Source organism: Sminthopsis crassicaudata, chromosome 6 (assembly GCF_048593235.1).
Source record: "Sminthopsis crassicaudata isolate SCR6 chromosome 6, ASM4859323v1, whole genome shotgun sequence".
Lineage (NCBI taxonomy): Eukaryota > Metazoa > Chordata > Mammalia > Dasyuromorphia > Dasyuridae > Sminthopsis > Sminthopsis crassicaudata.
The window spans coordinates 105,233,934-105,256,825 of record NC_133622.1 but is presented as its reverse complement, the minus strand read 5'-3'; the positions used below and the strand labels follow the sequence as shown (position 1 = coordinate 105,256,825).

At 36.2% G+C, this 22,892-nt stretch overlaps 1 protein-coding gene across 5 annotated transcripts in view; it reads left to right on the top strand.

Moving 5' to 3' along the window:
* The window catches only part of IRF2 (interferon regulatory factor 2), a 126,569-nt gene that overhangs the window by 89,389 nt on the left and 14,288 nt on the right, over positions 1-22,892 (top strand). For 3 of the 5 annotated variants that reach the window (XM_074273497.1, XM_074273496.1, XM_074273498.1), the window contains 2 exons: positions 2,244-2,361; positions 16,880-17,044. In XM_074273497.1, the coding sequence (XP_074129598.1) occupies positions 2,244-2,361; positions 16,880-17,044 (283 nt within the window). The remainder of the gene's footprint in view (positions 1-2,243; positions 2,362-16,879; positions 17,045-22,892) is intronic. The other 2 variants (XM_074273499.1, XM_074273500.1) reach the window with 1 other exon arrangement.

Below are 22,892 nucleotides of genomic sequence, written 5' to 3'. Positions count from 1 at the left end.
AAGTACCTCATGAAAAAGAATTTTTTTAAAATTTTTTTCCTCCACTCTCCTTTTCTCTCCCCTCCTTAATGCTTCCCCTCTTGTGACTTCCCCATTTCTCCTCTTTCTACCTCTTCCCTTCTTACCTCTCACTTCGCTATCTCTTTTCTCTGCACCTCTCTTGTCCTATTCCCTTTCTTCATCTCTAGTTCAATTCCCACATTTTTGTTATGTGAAATTAATAAAATGTTAAGTCAAAATGATTCAGCATGCAAAGATTCAAGTATTTCATAGAACATAAGAAAAATATATTGTGTCATCTTGAGCCAATACTTCTTGGGAGTATACATTAGGGGTAGATTAAACTCCTATTTAACCTTAAGCTCATGAACCAATTGGTCAGAATCTATTTTAACTGAAAAAAAATAGATATTTGAAAGTCAGCAACAGATATCTGTTTCACAATACTGTAGGCACCAATGGAATTTTCATCATAGGCACTTTCAAAACACAAAATACCATGCTCAGTTATTTTGACAAATGACTCCTCTTTTCAGAATTTGTTCCATGATGCTTTTTCTTATGTGTTACACAATTACCATAGAAGGTTTCCCCTTCAAATTTACCTGGGAGCACAATTTTTTAGTCCATACTTCTGAAAACCAAATACCAACTCAAAATGGAGTTTCCCCATCCTCGTGTGTTTATTAAGCCAAAATACTAATAACTTTAAGTAAGAAAAATGACATTCATAAAAGAAGTCCTTTTAGGTTCTGTCATGACACTTATTGTGACTCTGAATTTTGAGAGATCAGGTCAGCAGAGCACAAACTTTGGCAGTTCTTTCTTTAGCTAAAACTGTAAGGGCAGACCAGCCAATATATTTTTCACTGAGGATCAGTATAGTTAAGTTTCCAAAAAGATTGGCTCATCACCAAGAAATTGACCTACATGTGATAAATTATTTTAGCCAGTAAATAATGATTTGTCTACTGAGGTATGGAGGGGAGTTACAGACAGAAGGCAGAAGGAGCAATCATACAAATGAAATCATGGACCTAATTTTAGGTATGGTGGTCAAGGGGTAGCTCAAGTGGAACATATTAAAGCTTATATAAGGCATTTTTATAAGATTTAGTGGTGTTGGGATTCTAGGCTTGCTTTCCTCCCTCCAAACCTACTTTGAAGAATGATTTGGTCCATGCTATATTTCCCAAACATTTAGAGTGATAAATCAAATTGATCAAAACATCAGAGATGGCCTTAGAAAATAGCAAATCGCATCTCAGAGAAATAATCCTGCATTTAATTTTTTTGTTTCTAGTTTGGGGGCCATAGATAGAGACAGGTCTCTTTACATAGTATAAACTCTTAAAAAGGTAGCATGTCATTGACAATGTAGAGTGGTAAAAGGACTATTGGACTTGAGAGGATAAGTCCTGAATTTGAATCTTGATTCTACTTCTAATTAGACAAGTCAGTTTCCAAGTCGATTAACATTTATTAAGTGCCTACTATGTTCCAGGCACTGTGGTAAATACTAGGTTTCTTTCCTATTTTGTTTCCTTATCTGTAAAATGGGAATGATACCACTTCTACTAAACCTCTCATAAGATTTTTGTGAGAAATGAACCCTTTATCAGAATTTAAAAATGTTATATGATTATAACTTATTATTAAGGTTTAAGACTCAGAAAATGTGAGTCCATATTTAGTTAAATCAATGATTCTGGGTAAATAGATGAGCTTTTCTGAGTGTGTTTCTCCATCTGTAGTAGTCAGGACCTATCTGGTAGTACTATTGTGAGGGGTGGGAGGGAAGTATATACTGTAAACATTATTAAACCTCAAGGGGCTTCCTAAATGTGGGGGATTATTCTATTTTAGAAGAAAAAGTACCTTGAATTCTGAGGAGCATTCCTCGGTCTTCTTGACTTATGTATTTCTGCTTAGACTGACCATTCTTAACTTTAGAAGCCGATTTTTGTCATGTAAGTGGGTCATAGGCACTAATATAATAAATTTATAACTAATATAACAAATAATAACAGTTTGAACATGAATGAGGAATGGTGAGAAAGCTAGTCATTCACTGACTCAGACTCATCCTGACTTATGGAAGCAAGAAGTAGCATCAACTAAGTTAAAATAATCCTAACATTAAAGAAATCTGGCAGATAGTAGAATTTGAGCCAAGAAAATAGGGTGGGGGAGAGGGTAAGGACATGTTCTCAACTCTTTTTTTTCCCTTCTTTTCTTCCTAGCAAGAACCAGTTGAATCGTCTTTTGGGCTTAGTAATGGAATAAGTGAGCTTTCTCCTGAATACGCGGTCCTGACTTCAACTATAAAAAATGAAGTGGATAGCACGATAAACATCATAGGTAAAATGATTTTGACATTGCATTTTTACATATGTAATATATAACCCTGGACAGTACATTTCTCCAAACTCAGAATGGAGGGATCTGACTTAATGAAAGGGGAAGCTTGAGATAACATAATCTTCTCTTTCTCATATAAATGTTCCCATTTCCTTCCACACATCCTCATATAGCATAATTTCTTAACACTCTTAGGCCCTGCATGGTGAACATGGTGAACAAAGTATACCATATGTGTGGCCTGAAGAAGGTGGATTAGTATCAGTCATGTACAGTTATAGAAGTCTTCAAGGTTTAATAGTAGTTTTATATGAATATGACACATTTTGTATAAGGAACTCCTCCTCTTGTAAGAAGTGAGTTTATTTGGTAGAGGGGGAATTAGAATAGAATAGAAAAGCTACAGGTTCAATCTGTAGAAAAAACTAAATTAAAAATAAATAAATAAATAAAATGAAAATGTAACAACCACTTTCCTCTTTAATCTCATATTCACATGCAAGTATAGTTTGATGTTTTTTTGGATTTTTGGATTCTGCAATATTAAATACTTTTTCACAAGTCAAGAATTAGCTATTTTTAAATTGAAAGTTTCAAATATTAAATTCTTGTTCATAAGTCAAGAATTATTATCTATATTTTAAAATTGAAAGTTTCAAGGCTCAGAGAATTTCAATATTCAAACCTATTTCATTTGCATTTTCCAAGTCACCAGAGGAACTATTCTTAATTGCACTTTGTCTAGAGACCTATTCAATGGTGCCATTTTACTTGAGAATATGATAAAAGAAGAAAATTCCTGATTTTTCCTTACATCATGTATGTATCATGCACTGAGCAAAGAATCAAAGCATTTTATTCATTTTCTGGATGAAAAAATTGAGACACAACTGTTGGATTGTCATTGTTAACCTGGGCTGATAGGTCATGGAAGATTTCCAAAGTAGAATTCTAATTTCCTTGTTCACTAATTCCAAATTTCCAAATTTACTGAATACCAAAATGAGATTCAGTAAATTATATGATAATGAGGAAATAAGTTCTTCTGATTTCTTTTAAAGGCATCCCACAAAGAAACATCTTGGGCTATCTCTATGGGACAATTTAGGATTACAGATTTATATTTCTAGAGCTGGAGGAAACCTCAACAGCTCTCTAGTCTAAGGCAAATGATGGTACAGTGGATAAAGCACTCAATCCGGAGTCAAGAAGACCTGAGTTTAAAAATGGCCTCAAAATCTTGCTGGCTATGTGATCTGGACAAGTCATTTTGCTTTACTTTTATTTTATTTTATTATGGGGACATTATTGATCACCGTGAAGATCAAATGAGAGCATATATATATATTTATATACACACATATATTTTTGATTAAAAAAAAATAAAGCCCTTATCACTGTTCCTGACAAGTAGTAGGTACTATATAAATGCTTATTCATTTCTCATGTAGTTTGATTTTTTTCATTTTAACATTTTGCAGATGTATTTTCACTTCTCCCTTTCAGGTGGGTAAATTCCTATAGGAATAGAGAAGTGATGATTGTTATGAGATAATTGAGAGCAATGATAACTTATTTGCATAGCATTTTCTTTATAGCAACCCTTTCAAGTAGATAATACGAGTTGTTATTATCCTCATTTAATAAATGAGGAAACTATTGCTTAGAGAGGCCTCCATTTAAGTGACACAGACAAAAATGATACCATCAGTGATGTAGCCCAGATTTAAACCCAGATCTCCTAACTCTGGCTCTACACTCATCCCATTACAACACACTGCTTCTTAGTAAAAGATCAGAAACACAATGAGGTAGGTGGGACTGGTACCTTTCTTCCTCCATTCTTTTGGAGGGGAAGGTCAGTCCCTGATGCAATAAATTTTTACTTGGTAGATGGTGTGTAATTTTCCTTAATTTTCTTTTCTTTTTTTTAAGAAAATGATTTGGGGCAGCTAGGTGGGGCAGCTAGGTAGTGCAGTGGCTAGAGCACCAGCCTTGAATTCAGGAAGACCCGAGTTCAAATTTGGTCTCAGACACTTAACACTTCCTAGCTGTGTGACCTTGGGCAAGTCACTTGACCCCAACCTTTAAAAAAAAAAAAGATTTTTTTTTTTTTTTTTGGCCTTTGTACATTTTTGACTAAGAGATTCCTTAACAACTGTACATGTAGTACTCTACCTCTTGCCTCCCCATCTCCTTCTTTCTAGTGTTATCCTTCTGGCTACTGAGTTCATGTGGTTTATCTTTACCAGGCTGTCCCTGCCCTTGTTACCTTTTTACCTGCCTTTTCATTCCTTTCATTAGACAAACTCTCTTCCATGCCATTAAAGGATTTGGCTCTCGTTAGGTTGTTTGGTTTTCCAAATTTATTTCACTTTTTTGAAGTGAAACTTTTTATGTTTATGAAATGAATTCAATATTAGATAAAACCCCTAACCAAAAGAGACGCAACTATAAGTGCATTTGCTTCATTATGTATTAATTCTCCAAAGGGAAATTTTACTATAAAGTGCATTGTTCTGGGAAAGGTCTTTTTGTTTATATCTTTGTATTCCTATCATCCTGAGTAGCACCTTTCATAGAAAGTGAATTCATAATTCATAATAAGAATTAATAATAAGAACAAATTCTTCTTGTAGCTGAATGAATGAAGTATTGGTATGAATAGCAGGAGTCATATGTAAAGAGTAATGAACCGTTCCCAGCCTCTGTGCCAAAGATTTCAATTGCAGGAGTCAGTTGTCTGAACTGTAAATACCTGCAATACAATAACAAAACAACAACAAAACAAGAAGTTTCAGTGTAAGTTGGGATGTCTCTTGCTCCATCTTTGAGTTATTCAAAGTGATCCAAGCTAAAATGTCAGCTCCTTGAAGGAAGGATTTCTCTTGCTTTGTGTATCTCTCTCTGTCTCTGTCTCTATGTCTATCTCTTTGTTTCTATGTCCCCCTCTCTTATCTTTTCCTCTTTGTCTCTGTCTCTCTCTCACTGATACTTCTGCTTCCCGCCATTTCACTCTGTCTCTTGTTTCTTTCTATCTTTGTTTCTCACTATCTCCCCCTGTCTTTTTCTCTCTTTTCTTTCTTTTTCTCTCTCCCTCATTCTTCCTCCCTTTTCCCTTGTCTTCATTATCTGTGTGTCTCTCCCTCTTTGTCTCTGTCTCTTTCCCTCCCTCCCTTCCTCCTCCTCCTCCTCTTCCTCCCTCCTTCCCCCCCTCTCTCATCACCTAGCACAGTTCCTGACACTGATTTATTTATTCACTCAGATTTAGTAACACACACATATACACACAATATGTACTACATACATACACAATTTTGAGGAACTCAGATAATATGACAAAATTAAGAACAAATAAATGATCATACTTTGCATTTTTATAGGGTTTAAAGCATTTTCACAGAATTATCTCCTTTTTTTCCTTCACTAACCACCTCTGTCTTGGAGTTAAAACTCTTCTAATTATGTTGAAGAAAAATTTTTAAGTAACTTACTCTAGGTCACATTGTGGTTCTTAGAATACTAGATTTTGGAGTCAGAAGAATTAGGTTCAAATCCCATTGTGCTGTTTACTAGATAAATGAACCTTAGTAACTCATTTAACTCATGTTCTCATATAAAATGATGGGCTGGGCTAAAATACTTCTGAATTCTCTTCCAGATTCTAAAAGCTTCCTACTAAGCAAATCTGTACAGAAAGGGAACGACATTTCTTGGGCAGTAATGAGCTCCTTCTTACTACACTCAGATAACCCTGAGGTCTCTTTCATCTCTTAGCTATTGTGAGCACTGTCTTAACAGATGTCTAGCATGATTTATTTGTGATGTATTTTTATTCTTGTACCATCCATGGGAGAAAAGACAAGTCTAAATCCACCTGTAAACATTTTAAAAGCTCACTAAGTTCTGTGTTATCACACTTATCTAAGGGATGTAGAGAATGTGATATAACAGTGGCTGTTGATTATGCTCCCTTATTCTCCAAACCAGGGTCAAATATACTTTCTTAAATGACTCATGGTCTTCTATGTCTAAGCAACCAAGGAGAAGGATTGCCTCTGAGTATCGAGAACAAAATTTCAATTTATTTATTTTTTGTGTGAAGTGTAACAATTACAGAGAAAACATCCACAACAAAGCCTAGAAAAAGTATTTGTTTTTTGAAACAACTCCTTTTCTAAGTTAAGCCCTGGATGACTTTTTTTTTTTTGAGGAAAGGGAAGTAGGAGGGCAAACTGTTCTGAAACTACCAACTGGCATCTTGCCCAATATAGCAGCTCTTTTGTTGACCAATGCTCAAATTCTCCCTGGTTTGGTGTAAAAATTCTGCAGGTGTGAAGGCGAAAAGTTAAGAACATTCTATCTGACTTTGATTAGACTGTGCTATATGGCACCATTGTGTTACAGAGATAACAGGCAGCCTTATTCACTGCTCAGTAAGAGGAAAGTTTGAAATGCAACAAGGGAGATTATTCATTATTTTCTCGATGCCTGTCCCCCACATGAAAGTGATTACTTTCTCCAATTTCTTTATACCATTTTGCCTGAACAAATCTCACACTCCATTGTAAAGATCTTTATTTGTGCATGTTTTTTCTTCTAATGAGGTTATAAACTTCAGAACAGGATGATATATATGTGAACTGCACACATGCATGAATATGTGTGTATATATATATATACATATATATATATATATACACTTAAACTAATTCAATGAATCTATGATCTCATTGATTCAGAAAGTTCTTCAAATATTGGAGATCTCAACCCGCTCATGTCTGCCCACCTTTTTATGAACTATTGTCCACATTCTCCCAAAGGTGTAATACCCCAAGGCAAATACCTCTGATGATCATACATTCTTTTGTTTTATGCCTCCCTGAATGTTTATTATCAGAGGTTAACTGAAAATGGCTTTTCTATTGAATAGTTTTGATATATGAATATTATTGGGGGATGAATGTAAAGGAGAATTTAGTGGGCCATCAACTTATTTTTTGTGCTTATCTTTTACAAATGGTACAAAGATGGTCATTGATAGCTATTGTACTTCATTACATTACCTTTCCCCTGAAAGCTTGTAAGGTGGCATTTTGTTTTGCTTAATCAAATGTTTTTTTGTAATCAAAAGACACATTTATATCACATTCTCTACATATCTCAGATAACTGCAAAATAAAGATATCAAGTATCATTGATCACTTATGAAGACCTGCCTGTTCCCTACTAAAATCCTCATCAGTAATATCCTCGATTAGAATACAGATGACTCTCATAAAGTGCATGGGTGCTTATGTGCTCATGAGCAAAATGTGCTCATCTGTATGTGTATAGATGTGTGTATGCATATAGTTTTACACATATTGTACATGCATCTATATAAAACTTTAATATATACACACATCCATATATATATATAGTTTTATATGAAACTTTAGGTTTATAAAATCTATGTAAAACTTTAGATGAACAGAGGATATACTTCATAAAAAACCCTGCGAAATCAGTAGCGAAAATATTATTAAGCTCATTTTATAAGTAAGCAAATCAAGTCATAGACAAGTTAAATGTTGAAGCTAGGAATCAATAATTCTTAGTCTCCTAACTCATTTTCATATCCTCAATACTTATCATAGAGCCATGTGCATAGTAGGAAATTAATATTTGTTGAATTTGCTGGTTGAAATGGAAAAAAAAAAAAGAAATATCCATTGATTATATGTGAAGCTGATAGAACCCTGGGATTTATTTTTGATTCTGTCTGAATTTTCTAGGCTGGCTAAATGGCCTTCATACAATATTCCTTTTCTACCAACCAAATAATGCCAATTTGAATTCTATATCAGAATTTGTTAGCTAGTAATTATTAGGATTCCCTTTGAGTTCTTTCTCATAGTAGTTGTATGATCTTTGACAAGCTACTTAAACCTCTAAGGTATCAAGTTATTTCATTGAGAAATGGGAATTTGCTGAACTACTGGAATTAGTTCTGCCCTCTCCTCAATATGGAAAACCTGATCTCACAAGAGAAGACAAGGTCAATTGTGGATTCCTTTCTCACATTTGACCTTCCAGGGATGAAAATTTAATTAACTAGCACTTTAGAACTCAGTCAGCATTGTAACTCTAGAACAAATGTCTTTAATCAAAGGCATAACCTGTGGAAAGATTTTGAATGGGGGGGGAGCATAACCATTCCTGAACACAATTGGGCAAATGGATTTTGTCTCTTGCCCATCCCCCTAATTATTTTCCTTTTTTCCCATAGGGATCCCCAGTTCCCCAGAGTAATCTCTCATCCTGACCATTAAAGCATCATACTGCTGTGATTTGTGAGAGCTGAGATATTTAGAGCTCCCCCTCTCTCTTTCACTAATATTTCATTTCTATCTGTTTACAACTGATGAGAAATTCATTGGAAGGATTGACTTTGAGCAGAAAGCCTGGTCTTAGAGATAAAGTGCACATTTTCAGCCTTACGTTGCTGTATCATTCTTGATAAACTAGGAACTCAGTGAGTGAAGTTTAATTTATTTTAAGAAGTTATTTTTGCCAAAAATGATAAATTAATCTTTAAATAATAACAGTAGACATTTAGAGAATGTGTGAAGTTCCTTCCTCACAATAATCCTCTGAGGTAGGGTGTTGCCAATAATATTATCTCCTTTTTATCTTATCCCTACAACAAATGTAAGTGAGAATGGAGAATCAAGTGACTCCCAGTGATGCGGTATTTTGTGCCTGGAAGAATGGTGGTGCCCTCAATAAAAATGAATGAGTAGGATGGTGCTAATAGGGGAAAGAGAATGAATTCTATTTAGAAATATTTCATTTGATATGCTTATCCAGGTAGAATTGTCAAGCAAACAGTTCAAAATTCAGAACTGGAACTCAGGAAAGATATTAGAGCTGAATATATGCCATAGACTACATCTGTAAACCCAAACCCAAGTCTTGAAAACATATTCATTGCAATGGGGAACACTATGTAGACAGAGAAGCATATTCTCCATAGTATTAGAAAAGCAGTTAAAAAGAAAAAATTCAAATCTCAAGTTCCTCAGTAATTATTGGTCCCTTCAGTGAATTACATTTCAAATGATATTTTTTGAACAGTCATAGTTTTAGTTTAGAAATTCCTGTGGATGCTTTCAAAAACAATATTGGATAGCAGAATAGAAATCCAAAGTTTTCCAACTTTGCTTGAATGTAAAAAAAGAAAGTTTTCAGCTCTACTAATTTTGAGGAGCTACTTAGTACTGTCCACTGATTCTAAGAAATCAAAATATAGACTATGTGCTCATAATGTCAGGAGAAAAAAAAATGGATCTCTAGCACATTGAATGAATGCTTAGTGATGAACTTGTAGGAAGACATGGTTGGGCAATCCCCAATGGATTGTGATTTGCATTTTGGAAGGGCTCATTGTGATCACTGCTCCATTTAAATATACTTTATTAGGACCATGATGGAGTGTAGGGTGCTTGGCGAGAACATAATGACTGATGATCTAGTTGTAAGTGGTAGCAAATGTTACAGATCTTTACAAGATGATAGTTATCATGTAAAATCAACTACTGCTAATAAAATAAGTTATTCTTGGGGCAGCTAGGTGGCGCAGTGGATAGAGCACCAGCCTTGAATTCAGGAGGACCCGAGTTCAAATATGGTCTCAGACACTTAACACTTCCTAGGTGTGACCCTGGGCAAGTCACTTAACCCCAGTCTCAGAAAGAAAAAAAAAAAAAAGTTATTCTTTTAGAAATTTACTTAGTGAGGGTTGGAGACTTTTTGGTAAAGTAGACTGAATCCTATAATTGGAATCACAGAATGTTAAGAACTGACTCAATGATAACCCAATTTAGCCCATTTTATCAAGACACGTGTTTCCCATACTTAATAGCTTTATGTTCAAGAGCCCATTGCTTACTGAACATTTGGGGTAACATCCCTCAAACTACCTGTTTTGTAATTGTGGAAAGTATTTTGGAATCAAAGTAGTCAAGTAGTCTTGTAGAACAGTATTCTTACAAAGCAGGTGCTTACTTGGTGGTCACAGAAGGTGATACAAGGACACTCTGAATGTGTCTCTGAAGAACTCTGGAATTGATTCTGTGACATTAGGAGATGCTTACATAGGACCGCTCAACATGGCATTCCCACATCAAAGAAGGTGCTGTGTTCTATGAGTGAAGCAAAATTGCATTAGCTTGAAAAAAATGTGAGATGTACAAATCAGATGTTCATATTGGAGTATTTGCACCCAATTTGTGGTAGAGTATTCCAAGCTCATTGGTCTGATCAGACACCTGATGCACTATATCTTGACTCCCACATAGTGATGTCTTTGAGAACAGACAACAACAATGAGTAGACCTTTATTAAGCATCTATTCTGTGCCAAGCACTAAAAGAAAGGTAAAAGACAATCTCTACCCTCAAGGAGCTTACTGTTTAATGGGGAGACAACATGAAAACAACTATGTACAAGCATATCATATACAGGATAAGCTGGGGATACTATCATTAAAGGGGATCAAGAAATGCTTCTTGTAGAAAAAGAAATTTTAGCTGGGGTTGAAAGAAGCTAGGGAAACAGAAGAGGGAAATGAGAGAATATCTACTAGGTCCATATAAATGTGAATCATTATGATTTCTTCTGAGTAACTTTTCAGAGGTTTCATTCATATCAACAATATTTTTTTTTCTGCATAGGTTGTGAAAACCTGTGATTTTGCCTTTCTTGAAATTCACTCTGGCTTTTCTAAACCTTGCAATACCTTTTTTATAATGTCAGAAAAGAAATTGCTATAATGGAGCCCAGAATCTCAAGAAGGTGAAACACTAGCAATTTTATGTGAGGGGAAGAGAACAAGCTTTCAGAGGAATTCAGGGTGGTGGTTGTTGTTTTAAATGACCTTCTCTTAATTCCTTAAATATACTTTAGCATAATAAACCAGCAGCTTAAGACTTTGTGGTGGAAGTTTTTTGATTTTGTTTTTCAGCTTCTCTCTTTATTCTTTAATGCTTCTTTAGGTATTTATGTAACAGTATGAGAAAGAAGGAAGGAAGAAAAGAAAGAAAAAAAAAGAAAAGCAGGGAAGAAAGAAGGAAGGGAAGAGAGGGTAGAAGGAAGGAAGGATTTAAAAGTAGGATTTATTAAGTGCCTGTTATGTGCCAGGCACTATGCTAAGCACTTTATAAACATTATCTCATTTTATTTTCACAACAATCTTGCAAGGGAGATGCTATTCTTTTCGTTTTAAGTTGAGGAAACTGAGGTAGATGGCAGTAAAGTGTCCAACCCTAGGGTTCTATCCACTCCCCCATGTAGCTTCCTCTATTTTTATGTATGTTCACATCTATGTTATTTTAAAGGATAGAAGAGCCACATTTAGTTCCCTCACCTCCTACACTAGCCAGCCCAGTGGTGTGCGTTACAAATACTTTGTGATAGTAAAGATGAAGGAATTAATCCCCCTTCTAAAAGAGCTGAAAATACAGGCTAGAACAGCATAAGCACTGAGAAAATCTGACTCATCTTTTCTGGTTTGTTGACATATAATTGGGAAGTATTCCAAAAGCTGCATCAGCAAAGAAAAGGAAGATGTGTCCATCAAGGGTGTGTATGTGAAGTAGCACGCAGTCTTCGAGTAACTAACCTCCAAGAGATTAAATGGAAGTTGTTATTAGGTAGCCAGACTATAAGCTAAAAATCACAAAACACATTTTTTCTCAATCTGGCCCCTGAGGTGCTGGGCCTTGTCACTATTGCAGATGAGGAAACTAAATTGAAGTAATTACCTCCCATATGCTTAGTCTTTCAAGCATAGTCTTTTAAGCTCTGGAAACACTTAATAAGAAACAAAATGCTAGATCTCTAAGGCTCAGGCAGCATCTTCAACTATCATACTTCTCTGTGGTCCACTATAATACCAACTCTGAAATGAAAGGACTGTGATAGTTCTTGGATACTTCATCCATTCATTGAACAATGCTTATAAAGCCACAGGCATATAAAACTTGATTAGGATTAGAGGGGAAAGGCTTAGTTTCATGGGAAAGAAAAGTCCTACACTATTAGATTGTAAGTTCCTTAATCAGCTGAGGTTCACTTGGTCTTCCCAGACTCTAACCTCAACTCTACAAACAGTCCACGAGGTGAAAGTTTCTGTCGTTTCTGCTGAGGCTCCAGTCATACAACGAGTGTGAGGGATCCCTACTTGGTGATGCTGCTGAGCTAGCTGGGAGGTGTTTGCATTCCACATGGTTTTATATCGGCCTGGAGGTCTTTCTTCAGATCTTATTGGGTTGTACCAGGAGGATCTCTGTTCTGCCCCATATCTTCATGATTTTTTTTTTTTTTACCAATGTTTGTTCTGAGGCTCAAATTTGTTTTTTGGTGTTTTTTTTGGGGGGAGAGGGGGAATCTGGTGAGATCCTGAAATTTGTCAACCTACTTCACCATTTTCCCAGAATCCTTCCCTAAAACTCTTAATCTTTTAACACTTAACCACTCAACCTCACTTAATCAATCTTAATCCATTCTTTACACTCTTGACCCCTTTTTATCCAAGAAATTTTATGTGACCCCAGGTATATAACTCAAATATTTCCTGATAATAAATCTTAAATTTATTTTAAAACAATTCTTTGGTATACATGTAATTTTACTATTTATTAAAGATGAAAGCAAATTTGCATACTAATAGGGTGGATGTGCTTGCTTATTTTTACATAAAGAATTAAATCTTGGCAAAATCTTTGATACCTTTTATCCAAATTTTTCACCCCTTACTCTCCTCATTCAGATACTTAATCCCATATGGAGTTGTGACTCAGTTTGAGAAGCTTTGGTATAGATAATAAGGAGTCAGCTATTGGCTTACTAAATAGAACACTGGACCTGGAGTCAGGAAGACACTAAATTCAAATTTGAACTAAGATACTTCTTAGATGTGTGATCCTGCCCAACCTTAAACCTTTTGTTTGCTTTAATCCACTGAAGCATGAAATGGCAAACCACTTCAGTGTCTTTACCAAGAAAACCCCATGGACAGTACAGTCAATGGGTCACAAAGATTTGTACACAACCAAATGATTGAGCAACAATAACAGCAGCAACAGACAGTAAGCATTAGGAAAGGCATTTTAAGTGAGCCCCAATGATATGGATAGGATTTGAATATAAGGAGAGGAATAAGAGGACATTACAGGCTTGGACTGTTGTCATTAAGAAGGCAAACCTGATAATGCAAATATTTGTATCCTGTTGTTATTAGAACTTCTGAGAATCAAACAGAAAGGAACTTGAGTTTATGTGGATCAGGCAGCATTTAAAACTAGTTGATTTGGTTAAAGTGAAATGTTTATACTATATTTCAATATGCCTCTCACATGATTCCCTTGAATTCTTCCTGCTAGAAATTTCTTCCAGAGAACCTGGTTGAATACATCAAGTCTAAGAGACTCCAAGTCTAAGAGAATTTGTTAGACATCATCTTCATTATTTAGATTGAGAGGGTTTGTGGTGGGGACATAGGAAGGAGAAAAAAAGAATACCCGAATTATTAAAGTGGTAGGAATTATAAGAGAATTTTCCAAGTAGGCTACCTTCACTAGCTTCTTTCTCCTTATTTCTTCCTCTCAAATCAATCAATAAACATTTATTAATCACTTACTATATAAGTACCTACTGAAGGTCCAGGGATACAATTATAAAAAGTGAACATATAGCATAAAACCATCTCTAGTGAGGAAATCCCTCCCCCCCCCCCCCCCCCCAGTGCTAAGCTGTCTTTGGGGTTGTAGCATTCTGGGATTGTTTTCCGCTCTTATCCCCTGCCTTTTCCTTTTTTCTTTGGCCAAATAAATCTTGATGAAAGTACATCTATCCTATTCAATTCTAGATCTTTGGATTTAGAAAGCCTAGACTCTAATCCCTACTTGACTGAGTTTCCTCATCTTTAAAGTGGAGGTGATAATTCCCACAATCTTTAAAATTCTGGGCCTGAAGCCAGGAAGCCTCATCTTCCTGAATTCAAATGTGGCTTCAGACACTTGCTCAGGGTCACTTAACTAATAAGTGTCTGAGGTCAGTTTCCTCATCCGTAAATGAGCTGGAGAAGAAAATGGCCAACTACTCCAGTGACTTTGCCAAGAAAACCCCAATGGGTCATGAAGATTTGGACATGACTGAATCAGTTGAATGCAAAATACCCATAGCACTGACATGGTTGTGAGGAGAGGGTTTGTGAAAACATTTAAAATGCAATATTATTACAATATTATGCCCCGTGCCTAACAGTGCCCAAGTCATTTTGCCCCTTCCCCTGCCTTGAGGCAACATAGGTATTTCCCTCTCCCTACTGGCTCCTGACCAAGCTTTAGCTATAACTTTGTTGTTTATTCCGATACATGAAGCCGTAAAGTACACAGAGCCTTCCTCAACAAATACTTATATATTAGATTAACTCTTTCTATTTCTGCCTAGGCTACTTAGTCTCCCACTGGTCTGTTAGGTCAAATACACCCCATATCCTTCCACCCATTAAACTGTTGTGGTTCTCTGTTGGCTACAGGAACAAATACAGAATGCTGTGTTTGACATTCAGAGCCCTTCATATCTAGTCCCCTCCTCCTTTTCCAGTCTTCATACACATTATTCCTTCACCTGTACATTCAGTTTCCCTCACATCCTCTCTGCCTGAAACACTCTCCTCCTCCAACCCAACTATTGACCTTCTTGGTTTTCTACAATTCCCAACAAAAACCCCAACTTCTTCTGGAAGCCTTTCCCAATCTTTATTAATCTTTTTCCTTCTTTTAATTACTTCCTATTTATTATGTAGCTTGCTTCATATATATATATTCATTTATATATTTCTTTCGCATTAGATTGTAAGTTCCTTGAGGACAAGAACTGTCTTTTGTCTTTTTGTATTCTCAGCACTTAGTATAGTGCCTGGCACTATTAGCACTCAATAAATGTTACTGAATGAATGAATGAAAGACTATTTAGATGATATCTCATGGAAAGAACACTTGAACTAATTGAGAATCTGGAGATCTGGACTTTAGTTCCAGCTCCAAAATTAATTAACTCTGTAACTGTGTTCAAGTCATCTCTTTGTTCTTTCCTTCAGTTTTTGAAGTTCTAAGTTGGAGATAATATCTACCCCACCAATCAAGTTAAAAGTCCTGTATTTACAAATATAGGATATAATATCCTTGTTTAAACTTTGGCTGTTTGAGGTAGAATGGAGTCAATTATCACTCATAAAAGAGGTGAGAACAAGCTTTATAGTGGAAGGGAAGAGGGGGAGAGTTAAGGGGGAGTGAGTGAATCTTACACTCATTGTTATTATATTTATACTAATTTACTATAGACACATGGGGATTTTTTTCATCTTATCAAATACACTTCAATAGTTTGGTTCCATGATGTTTACTTAGTGCCTGCTGCATAGAGAACAGGAGGCTCAGGCCAGGTAGCTCATCATAACCTATCTAGCGACAAAACTTCATCATGCCCAATGATGATGCCTTCCATCCCTTCCCTTACCCTCACCCATCCTTTGTCAGCATCTTTTCTGTATTGTTTCCCCCTCCTTCTTCCCACAATTATAATGTTTGTGAACTTCTTGAGGGTAAGAACTGACTTTGTTTTCTCAGAGATTTGCACAGTGTTTGACACATGGTACATGCTTAATAAATGTTTATTGATTGACTAGGCACTGGGGAAATACAAAATTTAGATAAGAAACAAACCCAGCCCTTATGTAGCTTATAGTCCAAAGGAGGCCGGGGAAGACATGACACAAACCCAGGTAACTGTAGAACAAACTAACACCTGAGTGCCTAAGATAAGTGCAAATAGATATCTATGATGGGAGGGAGAGGTGGGTCATAAAGCACAATGGCAGTGATCTTTAAAATGGTGGTACAAGTGTAGAAAATAGGCAATCAGATCTTGGAGGGCTGAGGCCTAGAGAGATTATATAACTTCTCAACATAGTGGTATAGTAGAAACAGAACTGACTTGGAGTCCACAGTAACTGGCTTCAAATATTACCTCTGACGCTTAGTACTTTCTTGATCATAAGCAAGTTGCTTCAGTTTCCTCAGCTATAAAATGAAGGGGATGGATTCAGCAGCCTCTGAGGTCTTTTTTGTTTATAGACCTATTATTCTATGACACATGGCAGAGCTGGGATTTAAATTGTTTTTCTGACTACATGTTTTGCTCATTTCCTCATTGCCATGCAGAAGCAGCCTGGCTCTTGGGGATTGGGAGATTATGAGCCACTGCTTTGAAAGCTTCACCTGAAAGCTCTGGATGCCCTTTCTGGCTTCACAGTAGATTGCAGATATATTGATTGTTTCACTATTCCAGGATAGCTGCGCTTGGTCTGGAGAGAGGTCTTTTAGATGGAATGTTTTCACTAAAGTTCAGGAGCTTTCAACAAACAGACAAACTTAGCTGGGCCAATGAATGATATATCTTTTCTTTGAAGTTGTAGGACAGTCACATCTTGACAGCAACATCGAGGACCAAGTCATTGTCACTAACCCACCTGACATATGCCAGGTTGTTGAGGTGACAACGGAAAGTGATGAACAGCCCGTCAGTATGAGTGAACTGTACCCGCTGCAGATTTCCCCTATCTCTTCCTATGCAGGTAAGTTTTCTTGGGATGGAATGTTAGAAGAAAACTCCTTCTTGGGCTGAACAAAAAATCCCATCACTTGATGGTGATTTCCTAGAGCCATCAGCAGCATCAAGTGGTGAATTTCTCTTTGGTCCACATAGATAAATGATCTTAATTCTGCCTGACCTCTTCAAAGCTACTAGTATTTAGATTATTTTTCCTTTCAAACATGAGACTTGGGTACCACAACATTCCTGATAGAAACAACAGTCACATCAGCCCCCTATGGATGATTTGTAGGTAATAAGAATTTTCTGAGAGTAGGTAGGCAAAGAAACCCTGTTTTTATTATTACTGCATTCAATTAAAAAACAAAAAACAAAACAAACAAAAAAAACAGTTAACACTTACTAAGTGCCTACTTGTGCTAGCAGGCATGGTTCTAAAAATGTGATGACAAAAATAAAGTAATTTCTGTCCTCAAAAAGCTTGTATTCTCCTGAAAAATGTCCAGTGTGCACAGATAAATAAATAAATACAAAAGCATATACAAAGTAATTGAGAGAGAGAGAGAGAGAGAGAGAGAGAGAGAGAGAGAGAGAGAGAGAGAAAGAGAAATATGTCATTAAAAAGGTGCTAACTAAGCTGTTTAACAGACAGAGGGGAGGAGGTAGCACATAATGTCAGAAATCCAGTAGGGTATTTCCATGATTTTCAGCTCTACTTTTCTTCATGTCATTCCTTAAATGCCACTTTGTAATAATAGATTAAGCCTTTTTCTAATTCTCTCTGGAATTGTCACATAAGTGTAGGAATTGGCCCATAGAATTATATAGGAGGAAAGTTTTATTCAATTGTTTTCTCCATCCTCATGGAAAGAACTGTGACTATGTTATTACAAAGGTATTCTGTCTTTTTTGCTTCCCTCTCCTGACCCACCCCAATGTGACATTTCCATTTGAGAACACAACTATGAAAATGATATAAATTTCACATCCCAAAGAAACAGCCAATGTTCCACTCATTTAAGAATGGGTTAAGAAGCCCTTACTTCAGAAGTAAGATTATCATGTGGACTAATGAGCAAGCCCTTAGTCAATTCCAGTGGAGCCTATCTCTAGTATGGTCTCTAATCTGAGCTTGCAAACTGCCTGGCAGAATAAATGGGAGGTGGGGAGATGTGATATAAAGAATTATTAAAAAATCATACAATGGAAAGAAAAATGGAAAACTATACCACTGTGCCTCTTACTATGGACTTTATGTTGGTGGGAGAGGGATGGATACCTGTTCACAGGATATTATTTCTGCTTTAAATGAGTCTTGAGGCCATAACTAGTTTATTATTGGTAGGGAGATAGATATATAGTAAGATAGATACATAGAAAAACATGGAGATAGAAATGGATATATGGATAGAAAAAATGATAACTAGAATTGGAAAGATAGACCACAGATAGAAAATGACAGAGAGAGAGAGAGAGAGAGAGAGAGAGAGAGAGAGAGAGAGAGAGAGAGAGAGAGAGAGAATTATTTATAATAATAAACAGTTGTCTTCTTAAGCATTTGCTTTGTCCCAGTTACTGTGCTTACCCCTAGGGATACAAATACAAGCAAGACAATCCCTGCCTTCAAAGAACTTGCATTCTAATGAGGAATAACACATAAAGGAGGAGGTAGAAAAGAATGGGGGAGGAAATCTATTGTAAAGATGACCAGAAAGTGAAGTGACCTGGTTCTGAGCAAGATAAAATGAAAGGGCACCTATAAGAGCCTGGGGACCCAGGGACAGAGTCCAAAGACGCTGGTTTGTTTTTTTGTTTTTGTTTTTTTTGTTTTTGTTTTTGTTTTGTTTTGTTTTTGTTTTTATGTGTGTGTTGTGGGAAATGACAACAGTGATCAGACCTTTGGGGGGGGGGAATTATTTTAACTGGGCCAGTGATTGCATTGATATAAAGAGCTCTTAATGAAGAATTTCTTTTTCCCAATTCAATAATCACCTACTTTACAACTTAGTTTTAGAGAATTACTTGGGGGAATTGGAAGCTAAGTGAAATATGGTCAGGGTCACTCAGCTAATATATGTTAAAGGTGGCATTAAAGTTCTTGATCTTCCCAATTCTTAGTTGGGAACTCTTAGCTCTAGAGTGAGAAAGAACCTCCAGAAGCATCAAGAAGCCCATGGAAGCTGTGGGAGCTGATGAGGTCACCAAATGAAATAATATAGAGGGGAAAGAGAAGAGGACCCAGGACAGAGTCTTTGGGAACCTCCATGGTTACTGGGTATGACTTGGATAAAGATCCAGTAAAAGATTTTTAGCAACTTTGGAGCAAGGAGTTCAGTTGAATGATGTGGTCAAAAATCAGACTGCTAAGAGTATGCAGAAGAAAGTAAGAGAAAGGGAAATGGAGGAACTTATTGTAGATGGACTTGTGAAGGACTTTAGGCACAAAAGGAAGGAAAGATATGGGATCCATGGTTGGATTAAGTGAGGTGGGGTTTTTGTTTGGCTTTTTTTTTTTTTTTTTTTTTTTTGGAGGATAGAGGAAACGGGCTTGTTTGTAGTTAATAGGGAAATAGCTGGGAGATAGGGAACAGTTGAAGATTAGTGAGAAAATAGCTGGTAAGTGGGAAGAAGCAGAGTAGAAAAGACAATATGGGATGGAATCATTTGTGCATTTGTTCGTGTACAGGGCTTTGCCTTGGCAAGATGAAAGCACCTCCTCTTAATGTGAATCAATAGTAAAGGAGGAAAAAATGGCAGAAGGCATCTGAGGAGCAGGGGAGAAGGAAAAGGAAGCTCTCAGCTAATGGCCTCAGTTTTTTTTTTTTTTTTTCCAGTGAAATATGAGACAGTTATCTACTAAGAACGTGAGGGTGGGGAAGTTGGGAGAGGTTTGATGAGAGATGAAAAGCTTGGGAAAAGTCACTGAGATAAATTGGAAAGTGAATTGATTAAAGACATGTAAAAAGATTGCTTTGACACAGTGAGAGTCCAGTTGATATCATACAGCAAAAGTCTGCAATTGAGGGAAGGAAAAAGGCAAGGTTTAAAATGAAATACGGTTTGTTAGCATAGCACAGTGGAAGGGTTTGATAGCTTAAGAATGGGAGTTGGGTTGAGAGGGATAGACAAAAGGGAACAGTCAGTAGGAGATAGAAAACAGGATTCAAACAATGGCAATGATTCTGACAACCAGAATTATAGAGATTGGGTAGAAATGAAAAGGTGAGAATCTGTCAATCATTGAACAATGAGTTCAAGTTAATTATCATTGTTAAAGGGGATTTATCCTGGTATCAGACAGCTAGGTACCCATCCAGGCCTATGTGGTCAGTGAAGCTGCTTGCATATCTCCTTTTTCTATTTTTATTTTCAGTGCTTGGTATATGGTAAGCACCTAATAAATGCTTTTTCATCCATTCATTCAAGGATACCTATCTATTCTTAAGAAATCTCCTTAACAATCGTGTTTAACTCCTACCATGGATGACAAAGGGACTTTGCACTTTGGGACATATGAAATTTAGGAAACATAAATAATCTCACCCCTCATGGAACATACTGTCATGTAAGAAGACAAGAAACATGCATCTTAATCTTGATACATAATAATTTAGGTTTTGTATGTTGAACTGGTGGAAACAAAGTTCTTTAAGGATTGTATAACAAGGTCACTATTGATTGTGGGGATCAGGGAAGGCTTCTTGGAATAGATGGTATTTGAGTTGAATCTTAAGAACTTTAGCTGGCATGGCACATGGCAACAAGAAATAGTTCAGACACAGGCACCAAAGTGAGCAAAGATGGAAGCCTCAGGAAGTGCAGGGAGTGTGTGGATATGAATTCAGTTCAACAAACATTTATTTTAAACTCTGCAGAGAAATGATCTATTGCCTAATCGCTAATGTTGTGGTAAAGTAAGCACCATAAAAGAATATCCATCAACTTTTATTTACTGGGTGATATAATCAAACTGCTAGAAAATAGGAGGCATCTATGATGCAAAGGAGAAGCCTCTTAAATGAAAGAAACATAGTTATTTGCTGACCTGTAAGGCAGTGTAGGCAGTTTTATATAAACTGTTTCAGTTGTTTTCTTCTGGGTAGGGCTAGATAGTCTTTTTTTTTTTTTTTGGAGGCAAAATGTCTCAGACTAATGCCTGTTAATCAAACATCATAGAAAAAGGGATGCAGGCAGTGAGAAGATAAGGCAAATAGGAGCCCTTATAAACACTGTGACTAAGTGTTTATATGTGTATACCTTACTATATAATATGCATATACATACATATATATATATATATATATATATATATATATATATATATATATATATATATATATATATATTTGTTTTGGGGATTGAACCTATGATTTCATTGGCATAGGGAATGCCTTTTAAGAAAGTTTCTGCTGCCAATGCAGAATAGCATCTGTTTTGAAGCTTTTTAGACTTAGGTTTGGGGGAACCCTGAGAAGTTAAATGAGTGCCCATGGTCCCAGAGACAGGATTCAAACCCAGGGCTTCTCATCTCCCAAGGTGTATGGTCTATCCATTGTACCATCAATGTATATCAAGCAAAAGTTTATTTTAAAAAGTCTCTACATTCTGTCCTCCTAAGTGATAATGTCGCTGAGAATATTTAATAATTTATTTCCTTGAAGCTAAAAGTCATTTAGAGAGAACAAGGCAGTGTTTTTAAATGAGACTAAAGTCAGGGCAGCTACGTGGTGCAGTGGTTAGAGCACCAACCAGCCTGAAGTCAGGAGGACCTGAGTTCAAATGTGGTCTCAGACTCTTCATTCTTCCTAGCTATGTGATCCTGGGCAAGCCACTTAACCCCAATTGCCTCAGGGGAAAGAAAAAAGAGACTAAAGTCATCTGAAGGATATGATATAAGAAGGAAAAGTTCATCATAAAAATTCTTAGTTTTTTAGAGCTTGGTTATAAAATGGGATTGCTCTTTTCTCTCCTTTGTATTTGTCTGTTTTGATAGTATATATAAATATTTCCACAAATATTATCATTGTAGGATAATTAAGCTAGGAGGGACCTTTGAAATCATTTGCCCGACATCCTCACTTTACAAATGCTACCCTAGAAAGATTAAATGATTTGTCTAAGGTGATACAAATGGTATAATTCTATTTCTTAGCTCTCTCAAATTATACTTTTTACAGTGCTCCCTATTTTTGTCACTGTGGGAATGATTGGAACAAAGTGATAGAAAGTGAAATAAACTCATTTTGAAGGAGAATTCCAGAGTTCAATTCAACTAATATTTATTAAGCACAACATTGTGAACGTTGTCATTACTGGTGTCATGATTACATGTCATGATCCTACTTTTTGACATCATTGAAGAAAATTATTACATAGTCAAAAGAATAGTGTGAGTTTTGAGAGAAATAATTATCAATTAGAGAAATCAGAGGAAGCTTCTTGGAGAAAGTGACATTTGGATTGGACTTTAAAGACAGGAGAAGAATATAACTTGTATAAGAAAAGGGAGAAAGGCTATTCCAGGAATAAATATCAGCATGAACCAAAACATAGAGACATAAAAGTATAAGAATATATAGCAAATATAGTGATAAATCTTCTTTTTCTTGGATGTGAACTATGTGAAGGAGAGGCTAAAAATGTTGACTAGTAGACATCAAGGAGCCACAAATAACTTTTGAGCAGAGAAGTGATATGTTCTGAAATACTTGTAATGAGGTAGCTAGGTGGATTCAGGAAAACTCCTCTGAATGAGTTCAAATCCTGCCTCAGGCACTTACTAGGTGTATGATCCTGTGCAAGTTATTTAACCTGCTTGCCTTAGTTTCCTTATTTGTGAAATGAGCTGGAGAAGGAAATGATAAACCACT